We start from the raw sequence: 22,533 nt of genomic DNA, 5'->3' as shown, positions 1-22,533 counted from the left end.
CCTGCCATGCTCTGTTACTTTAGACCACAGGGAAGTGGCTACTAAGCGGATCATGTCACTTGCCAGACTTGCCAGACATGCATCCACTCTCCTCAATTGCACCACTGAAGCCAGCTGTCCCTCCTTGCTTGGCAAGAGTAATATCCCGCTGTCCGTCGCACGGTCGATAGTTCTCTTCCTAGCCATACATGTGCAATTTACATCTTCCATACTGTCTCCGAGGCTAGCCCCACTGCCCCTACCGGTATGGCTAACCACGATCCTCATAGTATCCGTGCACACACTATATAGAATAAATGTCCCACTGTCGGTCGCACGGTCAATATCAGTCCATATAGCATGCACATACACCCGGCCCCTGGCATCTCTCTTCCCGTGCCCCCGGCCTCCATCTTCACTGTCCCCACTGGGACCACCGGCGTCCTCTTCTCTGTCCCCACTGAGACCCCTGACGCCATCTTCCCAGTCCCCACCGGGACCTCTTCCTGTTAAGCAGTTGCAGCATTCATGCACTTTCACATTTTCCTCTGCCCTCCAATATCTGACAGCAGAGTACATATCATATTCCATATCAAAGTTTCTCATCATTTTGCAGACTTTGCTTGAACACTTGCGTTGCCATGAGCAACCTTCCATGTGCGCTTCTAGATTCATCCCACTCTCCCCGCCTCCCGCAGATCCGGCCTCACACTTTGCTTGGTACTTGAACAACAGTTCTGGGCACAAAAATTGACTTTTCTGACTTTTTCTACTGCCGTTGCCAGGGGTAACCGGCCCAGTAACCAATGGCAAAATCCTGGACGAGCCCCCAAATGTAGCAGGTTTTCCAGACATTGGGCCTGATGTGGGTCTGTCATTGTTACCGGTGACACCTTCAGCCCATTTAAGCTGAATACCCAAGTGTGAGATTGGAGACAATGACCATTCCGGCATCTTTGGTTTGTTTTGTTTATTTGATAATGGGGATGGGAGAAGGGAATGAGTGGGATACTCCTCTGGCTCAACTAGGTACAACTGGGACACTTTGCAGAAAAAATGCCTGTTAGCGCTGTCTTGACGCCAGCTGGATGCCCACCAATGCTTATTGGCGCTTAGAAAATACTGACTTGCTGAACTATGCTTGAACTTGACTTTTGACACTCTGGTTAGCTCAAAAAGTCCTGGACTGTACTGAAACTTGACTCTTGACACTCTGGTTAGCTCAAAAGTCCTGTAAACAGCTCTCCCCCAGCCCTTCACTGACTCAGGTAGCTCTTTGTAACTGATTGTGCCTGCTGCAACTCTCAACACTGTACACTGCACACTGTACACTTTAACTCTTCAGGGCCCAACCGCTGGCATCCCCTTTACACTTCAGGGTCCTCTCACTAGGCACCCCTTCTGTACTTCAGAGTTCTCTCACTAGGCACCCCCTCTACACTTCGGGGTCAACACTGGCACCCCCTTTACCACTAGCTAGCTCCTGGATCCCTTGGACTTCACCAAAGTGGCCCCTTCTACTAGGCAGACCCCCAGGGGCAGTTTACAGTACTCATGACCTGGAATGCTTTCCTGAAACTGGACCCCCTCTGCTCTGCTGGTCCTCGGCACACCGGATCCTCTCTGCAGCTTAGCTCACTCCGTCCCCTCAGGCAATCTGCCCTCCTGCTGACAGGAGGAGAGACAGCCATACTCTCCCTCCTGGGACTCTGCTTCCTGCCAAAGATGCTGAGTCATGCGCTCCCCTCAAACTTATACCCACTACCAGAATTTTGTGCGGCAGAATCTGCCTTTCTGGGGTAGATACAGGCCTGAATGTGCCATTGATTGGGTTTCCTCCACTGCCCAATGAGAGCCCTCTCTTGGAGACAATGGGGAGACTCCCCAGTCTCAATGGCCACACCTGGGAGACATGACAGCCCAGCTGAAAATTATGGCCCTCCTGTTAGGCAGCTAAGGCCCACTATACTTTGCCTAGCACCTACCTTGTAGGGTGCTACACAACGTATAGATTTTAATGGGTTCTGAAGGAGCTAAACCAATGGTTGTACATTGAATCTGAGATAAAGCACCTGTCAGGGCCTGGACTTGAACCTGGGAGCTGTGCTGTGTTTGGCAATGACCCTTCTCGTGGAGCCACTTGGAATGTTGGGCAGTTCCCTGGACAATTCCTTGAATGATCCTGTCTTGAGCCTTGTTTTTCTTGGACATTAAACTCTTTGCTCCTCCCATGAACTTCCTGATTTAAGCCATGTCTCAGCACTTCCTTTGTTAGATTATTGTGTTCTCTCTAGCCAATATCTCGCTTTTGTCTCTCCTGTTGTCGTCCACATCTTCGCTACCATTCCTTACCGAACCTTGGCTTGTTCCTCAACTACGCTATTGCTTAATCCCAACATGTTACCATTCATTACTGACCTTTGGCTTGTTTACTGAGTATGCTTCTGCTTAATCCCTTCCTTGTTATTTGCTACTTCACTCCATTTTATTACCTCTTGGGGCAATCCTGAGGATCGTGTGCTGGTACTAACACGCAGCAAAATCCATCTCCACCATAAGGAGCTCTGGTGAATACCGGTTAGTACTTAGACCCTGCAGCTCAGGTTCTGTCATCAGCCAGGGTGACCTGTTTGTATACCTGTCCTGCTTGTGGGTGGGTGCTGCTCTACTGCTTTAGCTATTTGCCACCGAGCCTGACTCCAGACCGTGACAGCCCCACACCAGAAGTTAATAGTCCAAATACAATTTTTTTTAATATAAGGTCAGGTAAAAGGGCCAATCCATTCTGGGGGGGACAGCATTGACCCCTTCATCAGGCCTATATTGCAGCCATCTTGTTATCCAGGCCCCATGACAGAAAACAGCCCCGGCTCCCTTTATACCAGGGATCCCTGGAAACCCCGGAATAGGGAAGCTGACGCTGTATTTCTATGTTGTTGAGTGCTTGATAACTATGTTGGACCCCTGATGAAGGAGGAAATGACTGGCCTCAGAACACATTGGGGTTGATTGCGAAATTGGATGCAACTCTGCATAGAAACCAATCAACTTCCAGGTTTTTTTGTCAAAACTTAATTTAACAAGCTAAAGTTGGAAGCTGATTGGCTACCATGTACAGCTGCACCAGATTTTGCATTCTCCAGTTTTGGTAAACCAACCTCTTTGGCTTCCTGATGGGATCTTCTACCTGACCTTATATTGGAATCATATTGTATCTGGACTACTAACTTGTGGTGTGGCTAGAGTTGCCACCTCATCCCTTTAAAACAGAACACAAATTAATTACACAGGTTCTGAGGCTAATTTAATGCAATGAAGGCTCCAAGTGAGTTTAATTACCACCTTAATCAGCCACAGAACCTGTGTAATTAATATGTGTTCTGTTTTAAAGGGATGAGGTGGCAACCCTAGGTGTGGCACGTCTATCCCAGATCAATTGTTTTACACTAAAAACCAAGGAAATTGTGGGAATCCTCTGGTGTGTGGAAGCACCCAAACCTATACAAATACCCATGCAATACTATTTAATAGTAATACCAATAGGACCCTAGGGTCCAGAGCTACCTATCCACTGTCCCAAGTATCCAAACCATTCTGCATATATTTATTATTCAGAATTTCCAGCAGAAAATTCAACACTTTTTGGGGTTTCTGAAAGGCCCACTTTATCAGAGCTTACAAAGCCAGGAGCAGAAAGGATACTTTGACTATAAAATGTTCTGATCACTTCAGAAGCTGGTGTGACAGTATGTAATGATTATATAATGGTTTATTTTGGTGTGTGTGATCTGATCAGAGTAAACTATTTATACCATATCCTGTCCCTTGCTTTACCCCATATGTATTGCGAGTATGTATTAATCCAGCTTTGTTTTGTTTCTCCACCTGTGCAGAATAATGCCTAAAATCGAAGAAACTCCTTCCACGTATCTCGCACCCCCCTTCCTCAATCCGCACTGAAAACTCCTTCTCTGATCATTCAACTCCTTTGGACTTCATGGTGAAATGACTCCATCTATGGGATTTTGACAAGTCTTGACTTTTTTTGTAATTTAATTGGAACGTCCACCCAAACATTTAGTTTCAGGTGGAGGGCAATGGGCTGAATCTCACACCACCGCCAGGACTTACAGGGTGAGGTTTCTGAAATTAAGCTCTCATCTCTCCAGCCATAGGAGCGAGAGGAGTCTCCTTCCATATAATGTGAACTAGAGTTTTGAGTCCAGAAGGGAGGAGACTTTTTTGCAATGGCCATGGTGGAGGGATGGAGCTGGGAACTCAGGTACAGAGATGTCTCTGGCACTGAAGGTTGGTTGGGTTATATGTTTACATAGACTTGTGACACACACATTTTAAATATATGTGTACACTATTTTGTCGAAAGTATTGAGACACCAGCCTTTACATACACATGAACTTTAATGACATCCCAGTCTTAGTCCATGGGGTTCAATATTGAGTTGGCCCACCCTTTGCAGCTATAACAGCTTCAACTCATCTTCCCAGAAGAGTTTAAGCTGGTATAGAAGCAAAGGGTGGACCAGCTCAATACTGAACCCTACGGACAAAGATTGGGATGACATTAAAATTTATGTGTATGTAAAGGCAGGTGTCCAACTACGTTTGACTATATATTGTATGGTATGTGTGTGTGTATGTGTATATATATATATATATATATATATATATATATATATATATATATATATATATACAGTGTACATACATATGTACATATATATATACACACACACACTATAAGAAAGGGTTAATTAAAAAAAAGATAAAATGTATCATTTCTTTTCTCTTTTTTTTAATTAACCTCTCTATTATATATATATATATATATATATATATATATATATATAATTTAATTGATTAACCCTCCTCAAAATTTTTACCTTATACCGGAAATAATGTTCTAACTAGATTTAATTGCTGTCTGGGTCCCCATTGGTTCTACTCACTTCCTTTGTGATCTCCCCCATGGGGTCACTGAGGTAAAAACATTGGCAGAGGTTTTAAGCTCTTTCAGCTATAAATACTTTAGGCTGAAGCTGGGCTTTAAATGTATGTCTATGTGTTACAGCTGAACTTCAGGATCAGTAAATATTTTCTAAATCTATTATTCATGTATATTCTTCTTGAATCTCGGTGTGATTTGTGTATTTCTTCCAGATCTTTGCAGTCAACCAGTGTGGAGCCTCCTGTAATAAAGACCACTCACTGCTGCTCTCTCTCCTTGTGCAAAGTGACTGGTCTTGTCTCCACCCCTTCCTGTAGTTTTCTGCTGGCAGCCTGTAGGAGGTGGAGCGTGCTGGGCCCCTCCTACAGCTCTGCTCTCTGCACAGGCTATGTACAGCACAGGGATGATGTCACTACTAATTTTAGGTAAGATATGGGTGGCATTTGGAGCATATTATTTGTGTGTATTAAGGAATAGATTTTAATAGAATGGTTAGCATGTTTAAAAAAACAGACAATTTGCACATTGTATAGATAGGCCTGGTCAATAGTAGTTATACTGATCTCTTCTTTGCTGGTTCCTATATTACCAGGACATTATGAACTGTTGCCTCCAGTCTTTTGAAGCTGATATTGAGGCTGGTTGGAGAGCAAATCACCCTGACTCACTGATCAGAGCATTTTCCAGATGCTCCATTCTCCTGCACTTACCACTGAACCAACCACCACCTTTTTGAGGGCCTACTGGAAGCATCATATCAGCACTGTAACCCAGAATTATTTTCATTAATCTGTTGCCACCAGCGTAAAACATATGTGTGGTGGCAAAAAGGTGGGCTTTAATGACTAACACTTGGTAGCTGGTGGGGCTGGTTTCTGATCATGTGGCCACTGTGACAGCCAAATACAATTGTCACATGATCGCCGATCCTTCCTGCCCCTCCTACCCCAGGGATACTGGGGTGGGCAGGATGGGTTTAACAATTTTCATATTCTGTCCAAAAAAGATGGTTGGTGTTGTCTATGGAATGTCTTTTAAAACAGAATTCCAGCCTAAAATAACAAGGAAAAAAAGGATTAGCCAGTTAACCACTTAAGCCCCGGAAGATTTTACCCCCTTCCTGACCAGGGGGTATTTTGCGATTCGGCACTGCGTGACTTTAACGGACAATTGCGCGGTCGTGCGACGCTGTACCTAAACGAATTTGGCGTCCTTTTTTTCCCACAAACAGAGCTTTCTTTTGGTGGTATTTGATCACCTGTGCGATTTTTTGATCATGCGCTATAAACAAAAAAAGAGCGTCAATTTTGCAAAAATAACAATATTTTTCACTTTTTTTTATATGAAATTCCCCCCCAAAAAAATTTAAAAATCAAAATTTTTTAACATTTTCGGCCAATTTGTTTTATGCTACATATGTTTGGTAAAAAAAATCGCAAAAAGCGTATTTTGATTGGTTTGCGTAAAAGTTATCGCGTTTACTAACAAAGGGAAAGATTTTTGTCATTTTTGTTGTTTTTTTTTTTAACGCGTAATGGCGGCGATCTGCGATTTTTTTTGCGGTACTGCAACATTGCGGCGGACAGATCGGACCCTTGACTGACATTTTTGACACTTTTGGGGTTACCAGTGACATTACTGCAGTAATCAGTGCTATATATATGCACTGTTACTGCAAAAATACACTGGTAGTGAAGGGGTTAACTTTATTTGAGAGGGAGGGGCTGTGTGTGTCCCTAGGGGCGTGCTTTCTACTGTGATTGGCTGTGGCTTGAGCTGTAAGGACACTGATCAACGGATCTACATAGTAGATCCGTGTGATCAGTGTCTTTACACCGAGGAGAATGACAGGCAGCTTGTTTACACAAGTTGCCTGACTTTCTCCCTCTCCCCCGCCGATCGCCGAGTGGCCGGGGGACATCGGGTCCGCCGGTCACACGCGCGGGGGGGTCCGTGACCACCCGGGAGCGGGAGCGCGCCTCCGGGGGCGCGCGCTCGCTCCCTAGACCCTCACAAGCAAGCGACGTAGCCCTACGTCACTTTGCCTGTGAGGGGCTGACCGCCGACGTAGATAGTCGTGCGGCGGTCGGCAAGTGGTTAAAAGATAAAATAACAAAACCAACTTATGCTGCAAAAATCAACTGCAAACCAGAGATTTCCCTCGCTGTACTTTTTTTGGCCACTAGATGTCCTCGGTCTGATGGCCAGCATCATTCAACCCATCTCCTCTTAGCCCAGATCCACCTGGTCCTGCCCCCAGCCTAGTGACTGGAAGTGGACAGTGATAGGGGAAGCAGCACAGTGAGGAGCTTATCTCTCTGTCAATCTGCTCTTTCCTCCTATCATGCAAACAAGTGGCCTCTCTCCTTATGCTTATTGTCAGCAAATGAACTGAATGGCTTTTTTGTGATGCTTCTTCCTCCTCTCACACTCATCCCCTGCTGTACAGGGACTGCAAGAGGCTGATACCAGGTCAAACTGCTTGCACTTAAAAATACATTTATTGATGAATGAATGATTACAGGGCTGAACGCATTTGTGTCTTTCTATGTCTGCTTAGATTTCAAGCTTTAAGTCATGTTGATGTCTCGTTTTCGTAACTTATCAATAAAGACTTTGATGTCCCAGTTGGAGAAAAGTCGCTGATTTATGTTGTCTTTTGTTCTTTAAAACTTTCTTTACAATCTTTTTTGGTATTAGTTAAAGTGGCTATGTGCCTTGAAAAATACATACAGTATATATACAGTTGTATCCTAGCAAAAGAAGACTCCTAATAGCTACCTCTCCAGGGAGTGGGGACTCCTCACATGTTGTCTTCAAGAGTTACCTCTGAAAGAATCTTCATCATCGGCCATTTTTGGGTGAGGTGCTGACAGGGTACAACCTAACAGATTACAGATAACGATCACAGTAGTGACATTGGGCTGGTGGGGGGAATCATAAGGCGCTTTTCCACTGCATTGTACGGATCGGTTTGGCTCGGTTTGGCGCTTTTCCACTGCATGGTACCGCATGGTACAGGTTAGAACGGTTCGGTACGGTTTGGTACAGCGGCATTTTTCCACTACATGGTACGGCTCACTTAAACAGTACCACCTCGGTTGGAGTTCCAAGCAAGCTGTACCTATACCATATCCGACAATCCTTTGCATGCAGCATTGATTGTTTGTCACTACTAGCCACTGATTGGTCAGAGAATCGTTGTAATTCCACCCACTTACTACTAAGTACTACAACAGTGGAAAAGCAAACCGAGCCGAGTAGAGACTATACAGTGCTGAAAGGTGCCGACTCGTACCACGCAGTGGAAAAGCAAACTGAGCCAAGCTGGGCCAAGCAGTGCCGAGTGGAGCTGAGCCGGTACTTGCAGTGGAAAAGTGCCAATAGCTCCAATAGTGTCCTACAAAGCCACCCAACCTCCCACAGTGCCTCTGTGAACCTGCTGCAGAGTCCCCAGCTCTTCATAGTGCCCCCCACTTCCAACAGTGTTCCACAGTGCCCCCCCCCCCAGCTCCCACAACATTCCCAGCTTGCTGTAAAGCCTCAAGCCCCCCATAGTGCCTCTTATATCTAACAGTGTCCCACAGTACCCCCCACACTACCCCTCAGCCCCCTACCAGGAACCTCACCCCCTATAAGGCCACCAAGTCTGCTGCAGAGTCCCTTAACCCACTCCAGGACCCCCATTCCCCCTAAAGATCTTACACACCAGGAAGTATGTTGGATGCTGAGATCTCTGTTGGCACCATTTGTTTTCAAAGCGGAACTTCACTCAAAAAGTGACGTCCTGCTGGTTCTCTCCATCCCCCCTCCCTCCAGCCTGTAACTCATTACAGTTTTTGGTGGGTCAGGGGGGGGATACTGTTCTTTTATCAGTACTTGCTCCCTCTTCTGCAATTCTTGCCTAGGCGAGGATGGCGTCCCTTGCCCTACCCCCTCCCCTCCCTCAGTATCCTGGGATATGTCACATGTCCCAGAAGGCTTCATGATCACAAAACACCATGCAAACTTGCTTTGGAACTCCTGCTGAGTGACCACAGCTGTCTTCCGTATCCAAGATGGCAGCTCCAAGGACCTGCAGCTGTAAAAAGGAACTGGTGAATGTTCAGACTGCGCTTGCTCAACCTTAGATGATGAGTTGTACTGCAAATACTATAGTGAATACTGTGAATACCACTAATAAACCAATCAAAGTTCCAACATGATACTATAAAAGTGACAAGTAAAGTGCCATAGTGCTAATGGAATGCTATATGAAGTGCATTGTTCCCAAGATATTCCCCGCGTGTCCACACATATGGCGCTTTTCCACTGCATGGAACCGAACGGTTCGGCTCGCTTTTGTGCTTTTCCACTGCTGGTACCGCATGGTATGGTGTAGGAATGGTTCGGTACGGTACGGCGGCGCTGTTCCACTGCATGGAACCGAACGGTACGGCTCTCAAAAACAGTACCTACTCGATTGTGGTTCCAAGAGGTACCATACTCGGTACCATATCCCACAATCCTTTGCATGCAGTCACTACTAGCCACTGATTGGTCAGAGAATCCCACCCACCCCGTTGTTATCCCACCCACTCAACTTTAGTACTATTTTAGTGGAAAAGCAAACCATACCATACCGTACCGAACCGTTCCAACACCGTACCATGCGGTACCAGCAGTGGAAAAGCAAACCGGGCCAAGCAGGGCCATGCAGGGCCGAGTAGAGCCGAGCCCGTACTTGCAGTGGAAAAGTGCCATTAGTGAGGAAGGTCAACTGGACTTGTAGATCCTTTTTGGGGGACCTATCCCACTGTGATGTTCCCTGGAGACTTCCCACACGTCCAGACTTCCTCCTGTCGCTGTCCCTAAGATCTAGAACGTTTTTATATAGGCAGAAAATGAATGGAGAGGAGGCCTCTCATAGTGTAAAATCCTTTTGTATTTATTCTTTTAAAATGTTAACAACATAAAATGATATAAAAAACAATGTAGATACCGCCACTATACAATTAAAAATTTGGCCCTCTATTTTTTTGGAGAAGCATAAATTGCTTATGGCAATGGAACAGTGACAAACTACAGTATATTATGGCTTTAAAGGAGTTAAACAGGAGGTATGGCGCTAACATTATTGTGCCGTTACACACGTTGTGAGAATTTATAAAGTTAATTTCCTAGCCATTGGTAATTTGGCCTTTGTACTGTATAATTGGTTAATACATTGGCATCTTGTGGTTATTTTGGCTATCTTTTTCTGTTTTTCGCTTTTATGTTCTCGCTCACTTGTGATGTATTTCCGCTTCCTTCTTAACTTTGTCTTTATTGCGATGAATATAGCCGCTTGTCTCAAGGCCTCTTGCAATCCGCTCGCATCCAAGAACACATTACCATGTGTTGACCTGCAAATAACGTCTTTCAACCACATATTCTTGTCTGCTGTAACTGCTGCTTTCAAAAAAGATCTTCGCTGATGATAAAAGTGCGTTTGTTGAGTTCAGCTATCTGATAATGTCTGTCTGAGGTGAATATATCTTCATATACAGGCCAGGACTAGAGGTCTCAAATAGGGATAAGTCACTATTACAACAGTTGGAGTCAGAATAGTCAAAACATGCGGTAGAATTCCTACAGCCTGCTGTGTATACAGTATGTGTGTGCCCAATCTGCAATCAAGCTCAGTGCCATCCGCCATCTTGTGAAAGCACATGGTCGCAAAAACGTACTGCACTTCACCTGTAAATGTTGAAAACTTTTTTTCTGCATTGGACTGTGTTATTTCACCTAAGCTGCTGCTCGTCTTCTTAACCACTTTACCACCGGAGGATTTTCCTGCTTAACGTCCAGGCCACTTTTTGCAGCTTGGCAGTGCGTGACTTTAACTGACAATTGCGCGGTCATGCAACCCTGTACCCAAACGAAATTTACGTCCTTTTTTTCCCACAAACAGAGCTTTCTTTTGATTCTATTTAATCACCTCTGCGCTTTTAATTTTTTGCGATATTAATAAAAAAATAGCGAAAATTTTGTGAAAAAATTGACATTTTCTACTTTGACAGTTAAAAAATATCCAATATATTCAATTTTTGTCATATATTTAGGCCAAAATGTATTTAGCTACATGTCTTTGACAAAAACATTCTCAATGAGTGTATTTTTAACCGCTTTAAGACTGGAAGATTTTACCCCATTCCTGACCAGGCTATATTTTGCGATTTGACGCTGCATTATTTTAACGGACAATTGCGCAAAGGTTATTGCGTTTACTAACTGCGGGAAAGATTTGTCATTTTTATTGTTTTTTTTTTTTTTACTAGTAATGGCGGCGACCTGCGTTTTTTTTTGCGGGACTGCGACATTGCGGCGGACAGATCGGACCCCTAACTGACATTTTTGACACTTTTGGGGGTACCAGTGACATTACTACAATAATCAATGCTATAAATATGCACTGTTACTGTAATAATGACACTGGCAGGGAAGGGGTTAACTTTATTGGTGATCAAGGGGTTAAATGTGAAAGGTAATACCCCTTGGTAGGTATAATTCTGCAGGCCAGTCTCCCTTCAATCTGCAAAGAATATACGAGCGCTCGGAAATACAACATCTAGACAGGTTAGTGTTTCAATGGTGTATTCGAATATATGTATCCTGATGACAGCTTATATACAGTACAAAAGGGAGGTAACAATTAGTCTTCCCAGACCACTAAAAATACGTTATACAATTACTTCATCATGCATAGAAAGCAGGAAAGGTGTTCATATATACCAAGAGACAAAGAATGTTTACATTCAGGAAGCAGCCCAGGAAAGACTGAGTCTGAAATAATACCCTTAGAAATCAGGACAGGCTTCTCTCAGTAAAACACAATCGAAGGAAACTTACAATGGAAAAGAATTGAAGGAAGCTCATAGCTTTGAGAATCAGCATCCTATAGAAAACCTAAACTCTTTAAAATAGTTACAGTTCATAAAGGGGGCCTCTGGATAAATGAATTTAAGCATGGCTAAATTAATATCACTTATATCAAAATGTATGCCTCATGCTTACTGATGTGTGTGGGGGGAGGGGATTGGGTGACACAGACACAGATCGCAGGTTCAGCTATGCTGAATCCTGTAATCTGTCCCTGTCTGTCACATAGGAGATCCGCCCACTTTGTTTACACAAGCGGGCGGATTTCCTCACTCGATCCCCGAAGATTGGGGAGGAGCGGCGGTGATCTCCACCTCTCCTCCCCTGGCCCGACTCCCGCTGTGTCTGAATACACCGGGAGCGAGCCTCCAGCGGCGCGCGCGCGCCGCCGAGAGGGGGGAGAGTCTGGTGACATAGGTCTACGTCACCAGACGTTAACAAGCCACTTTGCCGCAGTAGCAGCACTGTGGGCAGTGGTCAAGCGGTTAAAGAGACAGTAACCATGTTTTGTAAAACCTGAAAAATGTCTAGACAAGGCTCTGAGCACTTTATTATTGCCAAATTGACACAGATACGTCATGACTCTGATTACACAGATGTACAGAGAGCAGATTTTGAAGAAATCACAGAGCAAAGTGTACGAACCAAAAGCACAATAATACCAACACAAACACGTAGAGAAAACTTAAAACCACTAGAGATGAGTTCTCCAGCAATCTGTCAGATCTATGGGACAGAACTACATACTGCATGTCAGTTTTGCCACACCTAATGATCAACCAACTGAATTTAGGAGCTTCTATAGAACTCTGCCAACAGCTGTCTTCAAAATACACAGCATTCTTAAAGGACTCTAATATAGAAGGCTCTTTAGCAGAACTAACTAGGACAGATGAACTAAACCAACCAAAAATCTCTTAGCGCAAGATGCTAAGGATAAGGCAGAACTCAACTGCAGGAGACCAGATCTCATAAATCCACAGTTACTAAGCTCACAGCACGTTTTTTCTAGATGCTCACACTCCAGAAGCTCAAGATTAAGGGACAAGCTAATAGAGGCCTGCACAAGTCTAGAAGCAAAGGCAAAGGCAGAATCCCAAATAAAGATTCTGCAAATGGAATGGGAGGAAACAGCTGCCCTAGCAAGGCTGAAGGTCCTTGAACAAGCAATGGAAGAAAGTACTAACTCCAACTGCTCTTTTCCAGCAGAACTGGAAGATCCAGTTGAACTCACCAGTGAAAATGTGCTAAGGCATAATGTTTGCAATGACACAGAATCATCTCCTGTACCTCTTACTAACATTACTATTCAAACTATCAACACAGAGACCTCCAACCTGCAAAAGCCTGAGCCTCTTCAAGTTCACAATGCAAGTGCACCTACACAGCAAACCACATCCCCTCCTGCAAACAACAAGGTGACTCCCAGCGACAAGACACAGTTCAAGCAACAGCCAGCATAAGAGACTGAATCACAGCCAAATTCTCTTGCAATGTCATTTCTGTTGCAGAGTGCGATCACTGGGTGCAGCGGAGTCCATTCAGATCAGACATTGTGGAGTAAACAGGAACTGGCTTCTTTATTGGAACATAACACAGAAATCAAAGATGTCACCTCATTGTAATAAGAACAACAGAACAGGAAGAGATAACCAACAAGTTCAGTACAGTGTACAGGATATTACAACACATCATAGAAATGCATAACATATCACTGAGCATTACCGACACCTAGTGTCCTATTTATGAACTGCAGTTAATCTGCTAAACTGAAAGCTGTTGTATCTCCAACAATTTCATCCTGGTAAACCTCACCCTTATTCACCAGAGAACTTTCTTGCCCAAGGGGTTGCCTTACAAATAATCGTGAACAAGCTTTGTCCAGATTTAACTCACTTCAGCGAGCACTAAAGAACAGGCCTGAAATGAAGGACCACTTCATTGCCTGTATGAAAAGGATCTTTGACAATGATTACATTGAGGCAGCTCCACCTGTTCTAGAACATGACAAGTGTTGGAATCTGCCTTTCTTCAGAGGGTATCGTTCACATAAACCAAACCAAATCAGGGTAGTGTTTGACTCCAGTGCAGAAAATGGCAATGTCTGACTCCTAATCTCCAAGTTGGAGATCTTGTTCTGCCCAAAGACCAGCAAGCCGAAAGAATCAAATCGCCCATAGGGTTCATTGTAAAGACTAGAGTTGGGTGAATGGTTTGGGCCGACCAAAAGTTTGAACATTGCCTGTTTGCCCGTTCAGAGAACCTCTGAGTTTCAAGGATGCTCGGCGGGATGTTAGTCCGCCGGACGCCCTATAATGCACTGCGTGCTGCACTGTGCTTTCTAATCACTGATTGGGCAAAGCTTTGCCAAATGAAGGTACAGCGAATAGCTGGTTGTTAAGAGCAGGGCTGAGAAGCAAGCAGCTGCATCCTTAACAATGGATGAGTCATCAGCTGTCAAAGGGCTTCCCCCCTGACAGCTGACGGAAAAAAAAAAACATTGCTGGCAATTGAAAACAGTGGGAAAAAAAAAACGGCATGGGACCCCCCCCCCCCCCCCGAATTCATACCAGGACCTTATCCGAGCATGCAGCCTGGCAGGTTGTGGGGGTCTGCTGGCAGGGACCCCCCTATATGAATGAGTAGGGGTACATTACCCCTACTCATTCACCAAAAAAATAAAGAAAACCTGTTTTTGACAAGTCCTCCGATGTAGATCCATCGTCAATCACGAAGCCCGCTGCACTGCCGGGCCCATTAAAAAAAATAATAATCGCAACGAATGCTAACCGCTGAATGCCTACTCTGCCGGGTGACAGTTCTTAAATAGATAAGGGGCAGGGCCACCTGGTGACGTCACCTGGTGGCCCTGCCCCTTGTGATGTCACCAACATGTGCATGCTGGGCCAGTGATGTCATAAGGGGTGGGGCAATTGCATGGTTTTAGGTGCGCACCTAGGCTCTCTTTCTGTCCAGCTGGAATTGCTATTATATATAGTTATACCCTCATTTTTCATACTTGCAGAGTGCTCCAGAGTCTCATGTGTGGCAACCATTGTGGCCTTCTGTTGGACCCTTTGTGAAGCTCTTGCTCTCGCCATGCCTGTGATTCCCCCCCCCCCCGTGATCTGGGGGTAATGTGCGCTACAGGTGGTGGTTTGCTTACAGGATTCCCTGGTGTCCCCCAGACGTGCTGTAATCAACATGTTTTTAATTAAGCGACTGCGACTGCAATACTGACCATATCAGGGTATGTGTATCTATTTACCATATACGCTATGATTCTGATATTATGATGGTATATAACATTATCACTGTGACATAGCATTATGTTTGAATGTATCTGTTTTTACTCTAGATACCCTTTTTTGGATCTATATTTAAAGACCCCTGAAGAAGATAATACACACGCAAGGTGCTCCTTTGCAATTTATGGTCAACTTCTTGTTTGTACAATCAGTCGCCATTTTTTACTGTATTTATAAAAAATTATGTGATTGTTTTCTTTACTTTATATGTGTATCAATAAAATTTGCAATTCAATTTTACCAACACCCCCTAAATGGGACTATAATGGGCAGCTTGCCCATTATAGTCCCATTTAGGGGGTACCTCTTTTTCTGTCATAAGGCATGGGGCAATTAGGTGATGTCAACAGGTGGCCCTGCCCCTTACCAGACCTCCACAACCACCACCACCCAGGGTTTATGGGAAGAGGCCCTTGCCCCCATTACCATCTTCCCCACAAAGCACCCACCGCCCATGTTGAGGTCATGTGACCTGGTATGGTGCAGGAGGGGGGGCGCTTGCTCGCCCCCCCTTTCCTGGCCTGCACAGGCTGCATGTTCTGATAAGGGTCTGGTATGAATTTTGGAGGGACCCCACACATTTTTTTCAAATAACTGGTGTGGCAATTTCAACTGCGAGTCAATTTAAATGTTATTTGACTCTTTTTTTTTTTTCTTTAGAAATATCATTTTTGCTACAGCAGGTTCTATACATGGTACAGATGTGCCACTTTACAGGCAGACTAGGAGGACCCCCCCCCCCCAGGCACTATATTTAAAGGAATTTTCCATTTTTATTGTTTCTGTGGTCTCTTATCAATTTTTTCTTTGCTCAAATTCCTGACAGCTAGTTCTTGAAAAAATTCTTGAAAATACCTCATACTTCCCCTCATTTTATTTATTGGTTAAAAACAGAATCTCAGTATTAATTTTGCATGTTGGAGTAAACATTCATAATTTTAAGCAACATTTGGTCTTTTAATAAATGTTTCCTAATAGAAAACTTTACACTGACAAAGGCATTATTCATTTTACAAGAAGGTGCACATTTCAACCTTTTGTTGAGAAGACATATCTACAGGTTGTTGGTTCTTTTGGTTGATGCATTTTACCCCTTTGCCCCACTTCTTCTTCTTTGTCTCTTTCTTGGGTTTAAGAAATAAAAACCCTTACCCTGACTAATAGTTCTTGTCTGATCCATATTTGCTCATCCTATAAGTGCAAGCAGGGCAGCCATCAGAACATTTGGGGCCCCTTACACAGCTTTAGACCTGGGCCTCCCTAGGCCTGAACAACAACATTTCCCAGGCTCCGCCCATTGGTCGTCCCACCAAATCCAACAGCCCCATATATTCAGCAAACAGACATCCCCATATATTCAGCAAAGAGATGCCCAATCCAGCAGAGACATTCCCATATATTGAGTAAAGAGATATCCCAGTCCAGCAAAATGACAGTCCAATCCAGCAAGAGACATTCCTATATAGCAAAGAGACAGCACAATATAGCAGAGTGACATCCCCATCCAGAACAGAGGCATGCCTATATATTCCGCAAAGGACATCCCAAGCCAGCAGAGACATCCCCATATAGCAAAGATGCAGCCCAATCCAGCAAAGAGATATCACTATCAAGCAAAGGGACAGCTCAATCCAACAAAGAGACAGTCACATGCCCAATCCAACAAAGAGACAGTCACTGCACAGGCCCACAGCCGGGAACATTGTCAATCAATCAATCAATTTGTGTAGCCAGGCCGGCTACACACAGCGCAACTCTTCCACACAGCTGAGCTGCGACTGGCAACCAAACCAGCATTTGGCCTACAGGGAGAGGCGGAGTGTAGATGCTGTAACTCCGCATTCCCCGCTCTCAGGCTGCAGGTGCAACTAAGTGAGCTGCATTGGCTCACTCCATGGCTGCCCTGCAAAAGCAATAGTATACATAGAGTTCTTCTCCCTCACTGTCTCTGGTGGAGGTGAGAAAAAAAGCCCTGCCTGTTACTATACAGTAGAGTAAGTTAACAAGTAGTTGGTTTGGGAGGCCCGGGCCAATACCAACTAATTGTACCTTCTACTAAACAGCAGCAACAACTCATTGGTTGATGCCCAGGCCCCCTACAAGTGTTTGGGCTGTCTTCTCCTGGTGGCGTACCTGAGTGCAAGTGGACGTTAGCAGAGTGGGAAACTCCTGATGTGCGTTGTTGAAGCTCTGTGGACTGAATGTTGGCTTTATCTATGTGAGTTGCTTTTTATGTAAGCAGTAATTTGGAGTACGAATGCTTGACATATTTGATGGGTGTCAAAGTGGCCTAGAGTTATCTGGGATGAGGTTTGTATATACCCTAGTGGCAGAAAAAAAAATTAAAGCAAACCTTTACTCCAAATTAACCATTCCCCCATCGTAATTCAACCCCCTTCCTTAATCTAAAAAAGCCAAACATTGTTTTTTTGTTGTATTAATTTACCTTTTTTCTTCTTTCATCATCGTGGGGGGGGGGGGGGGGGGCTGCAAAAAATAGAATGAGGCAGCTGGCTCCTGATGAGAAAGAGAGGAAGATGCCAATTCGGGACATGGTGTGCAGCAATGGAGCATTGGATCACAACAGAATAAGGTTTTATTTGCTGGGCGTGTGAGTATATTGAGGATAACCAAGGGTAACCTAAACCTTTTAATTAAGTAGTCAAACTGATTCAATAACACTTGGCTAAGTTATGGAAGGAGTGACCTGAAATGCTTATGGTGGTATGAGTGGTTTGGTGGGTGGACCTTTTCTGGTGCTCTAGCATGATGATCTCGTTAGTACACCATGCTAACTGCCTGATGCTGTTTTTTATTTTGATGAGAAGCACATTTTGACAAAATTTCCCTTATGTAAGCATTATGGGACTTCAATAAAAGAAAATCACTAATTCCATTAGTAGCATTACACTGAAAGAAACACTCTAGTTCAGACTTGATTTATGAGAGGAATAAGGGGTCATTTCAGATAGAGACATTCAGTCTCCATAGACTGGGGGATCTGAATAAATTATTCACCCAAATTTCCAGGGTCACCTGGGCATAGTCAGAACAAGTGATTGTACCAATTGAAGAGCGAGTTATATTTAACAGGAGATCTTTATCTACTGAAAGAAATCTGTTCTGGATCAGTAACCTTGTGGAATATAAAAAGGTATAGTCTTTTTCACTAGCATGTTGGCATCGCCACATATAAAGTTTCTCTGATTTTATGATTTCTACTATAGCCCCCAGTGTGATGTCTTTTAGTGTTGGTTGTATCTAAAGACATGTCGGCAATAGCACTAAAATCTCCACAGATTAGAAGATTAACTTTCTGATGTTTTCTATGATGATCCCTATGAAGAAGGCTGTAGCTCTTGTCTTAGACAGCTATCTCACAGCTTATCCAGGTCATGCCCCCCTCAGGGTACATTTTATTTGATGACTTAACCTCCCTGGCGGTATGATTCTTTTGGATTTTAGGTGCTGAAAGCGGTACCATTATTTTAGGTGCTGAAAGCATGTAATTCTTGTGAATGAGCAGCCCAAACCAACTGTATACATTTATTATATATATATATATATATATATATATAATGTATACAGTTGGTTTGGGCTGCTCATTCACAAGAATTACGTGTATATATATATATATATATATATATATATATATATATATATATATATATATATATATATATATATATATATATATACATATATATATATATATATATATATATATATATAATATGTGTGTGTGTGTGTAATATATATATATATATATATATATATATATATGTATATGTGTGTATATATACTGTATATATATGTATATATATATATATATATATATATACATATATTTACATAAAAAGTACAGTAAAACTGCAGGAAAGGGCACTGGGGGGCAATGTAATGTGATTTTATTTTATTTTGAACTATATCAGTGTGTTTGGTGCATTTTACATTCGAATTTGCCGCCGGTTCCACCCCCCGGCGGATGTCATGTCGCCGGAGACGGAAGCCGGGGCTCGCAGACGATCGGGAGAGAGCTCCGCCGCCGCATACCGCTCGCAGTCTTCGCTGGATCCCGGAGAAAAGGTAAGTAAAACCTCCTCCAGCATCCAGCGATCTTCTTAGCGCTACCCCGAGTGTGACTCGGGGTTACCGCTTTTGGCACTAAAATCTTACCCCGAGTCACACTCGGGAATACCGCTAGGAAGGTTAAATAATAAAAATCGCTTCTGCTTTACAACTCTGTTGTATGTGTTAATTTCCTTTTCTCTTTTATTAGGTTCCTCGAGCGGGACTTCCAATTCCTTTGAAACGTCAATGTCCACCTTTTCCATTATGATATCAATACCTTCCTTCCTCATTGTCGTAAGAGTTCAGGATTGCAGTTGAGGCCAAATTGCAAAGCTGTTTTACATCAGAGAACCAAGTCTAGATATCACCAAAAGACCGTCTTGCCTCATTTTCATCTCTGTAAGGGCAGTCTGACTTGACAATCTTATCTGGTGAGAACTCCTTGCCACCATCCTCATATCTGCAAGGACAGTCTGAGCTAGCGAACCCTATCTTGCTGGATTCACAAAGGGAATGGTTCACTTCTTGAAGAACTCTTCCTCACTAGAGTATTGCTGGCCAAAATGCTTGGGAGGAATTAGGATTAGGCCAGTTACTATATAAAAATTTTTGTAGTAAGTATATTGGGAAATGTTTAAAGGCTTGGGGCTTTGAGGGAAGCAAAAGACATGCCCGGCGCTAGGAGGAACGAACTAAGTAGAGGGCATACATGACTGGGTGGAAGGTGAACCGTGCTGCAAGGGTTAATTGGGGAAAAGTAGGTGGTTTGTGCGGGCACTTACCTTATTGGTCAGTTGTATGGGGTGAGGGGATGGAGCTGTTGAAGTATAGCTTCAGGGTAGGAGGGGTCCGGTCAATCTTTGAGGAGAAAGCGTGGAAGAACGTCCCTCCCTCCCGCTCTCTTTTTTCTGTGTGGGTATTCTTATTGCTGGGGTGTTTTGTATTTTTTTCGCTCTTTTCAAGGGTGGCGGTTTGGGGTCCTTGACAGGGGTCTATCAAGCTGTTTTTTTGGGAAAAATGGTGGGGACCCATCCGAGGTATGGCGTCCTCTAATTGGTACAGGTGGGTGTCTGAGGTCGGCTGTGTTAGTCTCCAAAGCGGGGCTTAGCGGCTGGGGACATGACTAAGCCAAATGCTGACACAGACACAAAAATTGGTTAATATGGTACTGTCAAGGACCTGCAAACAAGATTATTATTGTTATATTGTTATATTTAGTATTAAAATATTTGTTGTTTAATAAAAGGCCATGTCGGCCATTTTAACTCCAAGTATGATTAGCGTCATTATTTAATAGAGTGGGACAGTTTGGTAGTTGGGGGTGGGGAACAGTAGGTTATAACATGTGGTGCAACACGGGAGCTCTGATCTACCCAGATCATGTGCTTGGGTTTGATCCGTGTGTGTGTTCAGCTAACGTGCAAAAATCCCAAAATTGTGAAATTCATTGTGAATTCTATTGAAATCAATAGAAGATAGATAATAACAATGCATTTTCTCTATTTTCAAGGCTAATAGGCAAGGAATTATCAAAAAAAGGGCAAGGAGACCTGTACCAAAGCAGGAGCAGGAGCAGTTTTTTAAAAAAGGCTTAAAGTGTAACATTAAAAATGCAAAATTCCTTTACATACAGTACATTACCTAACACTGGAACAGATGAGTGTGAAAAAAAGTTGGTTTATTATGGTTATTATAGTAAATTAAAGCTGAGACCAGAAAATATCCGGGGTTTCAAACTCTTTAAAAAAGATGGAGTGAATATTTTTTTGTGTTGTTTGTTTTAGTGAACCTCGTTTTGAGTACATAGTAATCAATTTCAAATATACAAATGACTAGAACAATTTTTGTTTTAGAACAAATGACTAGTAGAAAGTATTCATTTTTTTATTTATATTGTATGATTATTAGTTTTGCTTCTCTTATTTCATAGGGTGAGAGCAGGATTCAGTGGAGGGACAGCGGTGGAGGGAAGGTGTAGTAGTTTTATGTCTAGATGTGAAGAGAGAGAAAGAAATGGACAGTTATTGTAGGGATAGGGTGTTTTCTTTTTAAGAGGATTTTTTTTTGTGGAAATATATGCAATTTTTGTTGATGGTTATGTGTATACTGTATGTTGTTTTGTACAAAGGTTGTATCTTGTGATGGAAAGAATTTAGACCTGAAGAAATGGCTTGGACAAGGTGTAAATGTCTTGAACATTACAGAATAAGTTCAGTTGAATGTGACCAACTGTTACTAGACATAGCATTACCTGGACAAATGAGAACATTTACAGGCTTATTATGGTAAGACTTTTTATTTGTTGAATTCTGTTTTAAACATAAGGTGGTTGTAAAGGCAGAAGGTGTTTTTTTACCTTCATGTATACTATGCATGAAGGTTAAAAACCTTCTAAGTGCAGCTTCCTCCCTAGCCAACCCTTATACTCACCAGAGCGGAGCTTGTCTGGGCTCTCTCACTTTTCATTGGCTTAGAGACAGCAGCGTGAGCCATTGATTCCTGCCGGTGTCAATCACAGCCAGTGAGAAGGAAGCAGGGGGCGGGGCCAAGCCATGCTTTGTGTGTCTTTTGGACACACAGAGACAGCTCAGCAGCTTACTATGTTGGGCACTCGGTGTGGGGGGGGGGGGGGGGGGTTGATCACGAATGTCAGTGGGGGACCCGAGAAGAGGAAGATCGGGGCTGCTCTGCGCAAAACCATTGCACAGAGCAGGTAAGTATAACGGGTTCGCTATAAAAAGTAGTGCAGGAAGTCAGGGAGTAGGAATCAGGTAGGTCAGTGTAGGTTTGCTATAAAAAAAATAAAAAAATAAAAGACAAAACTAACCTTTAGAATTACTTAAAGACATTTTAAATAAAATTATTTAAAAAATGTGTTTGCTGGGGTTTGGATCAAACTGTGGAAGACAAATGTGTAAAGAGGGTGGCATCTCTCACTAGGGAAAGAGCAATCTGTGTTTGAGGGGTTTGATTTCACTGGGGGCAGACAATTCTATGTGCGTGGCGGGGAGGAGAAAGATCTTATTAAGAAAATACCAATGTGTGTGAGCGGAGTTGGGGATCTCAATGGGGAATGACCATTGTGTATGCTGAACACCATTCAATGTGCAAGCAACCAATGTGTGTGCTGGGGTTGGGATCTCACTAAGGAAAGACCAAGGCGTGTGTGGGAGATCCTACTTTGGAAGAACAATGTATGTGTAGAAGGTGGAATCTCTCAATAGGGAATGACCAGTCTGTGTTCAAGGAGTGGGATCTAATGTGGAGAAAGACAGATCTGTGTGCTAGAGGTGGGATCTCACTAAAAGA

General features: G+C 43.4%; 1 protein-coding gene across 3 annotated transcripts in view; it reads left to right on the top strand.

The window, feature by feature from the left end:
• The window catches only part of TM4SF5 (transmembrane 4 L six family member 5), a 258,377-nt gene that overhangs the window by 48,496 nt on the left and 187,348 nt on the right, over positions 1-22,533 (top strand). For 2 of the 3 annotated variants that reach the window (XR_014225147.1, XR_014225148.1), the window contains exon 5: positions 3,873-4,341. Coding sequence is in view for 1 of the 3 variants with exons in the window: in XM_082254163.1 (XP_082110289.1) it covers positions 3,873-3,884 (12 nt within the window). In the remaining 2 variants the exon portion in view is untranslated. Of the gene's footprint in view, positions 1-3,872; positions 4,358-22,533 lie in introns of those variants that run through there. The other variant, XM_082254163.1, reaches the window with a different exon arrangement.

The sequence above is a fragment of the Pelophylax lessonae genome, assembly GCF_965119305.1.
Source record: "Pelophylax lessonae genome assembly, chromosome: 4".
Classification (NCBI taxonomy): Eukaryota; Metazoa; Chordata; class Amphibia; order Anura; family Ranidae; genus Pelophylax; species Pelophylax lessonae.
Note: the sequence above shows the minus strand (reverse complement) of the source record. Positions and strands in the feature narration are given on the sequence as shown.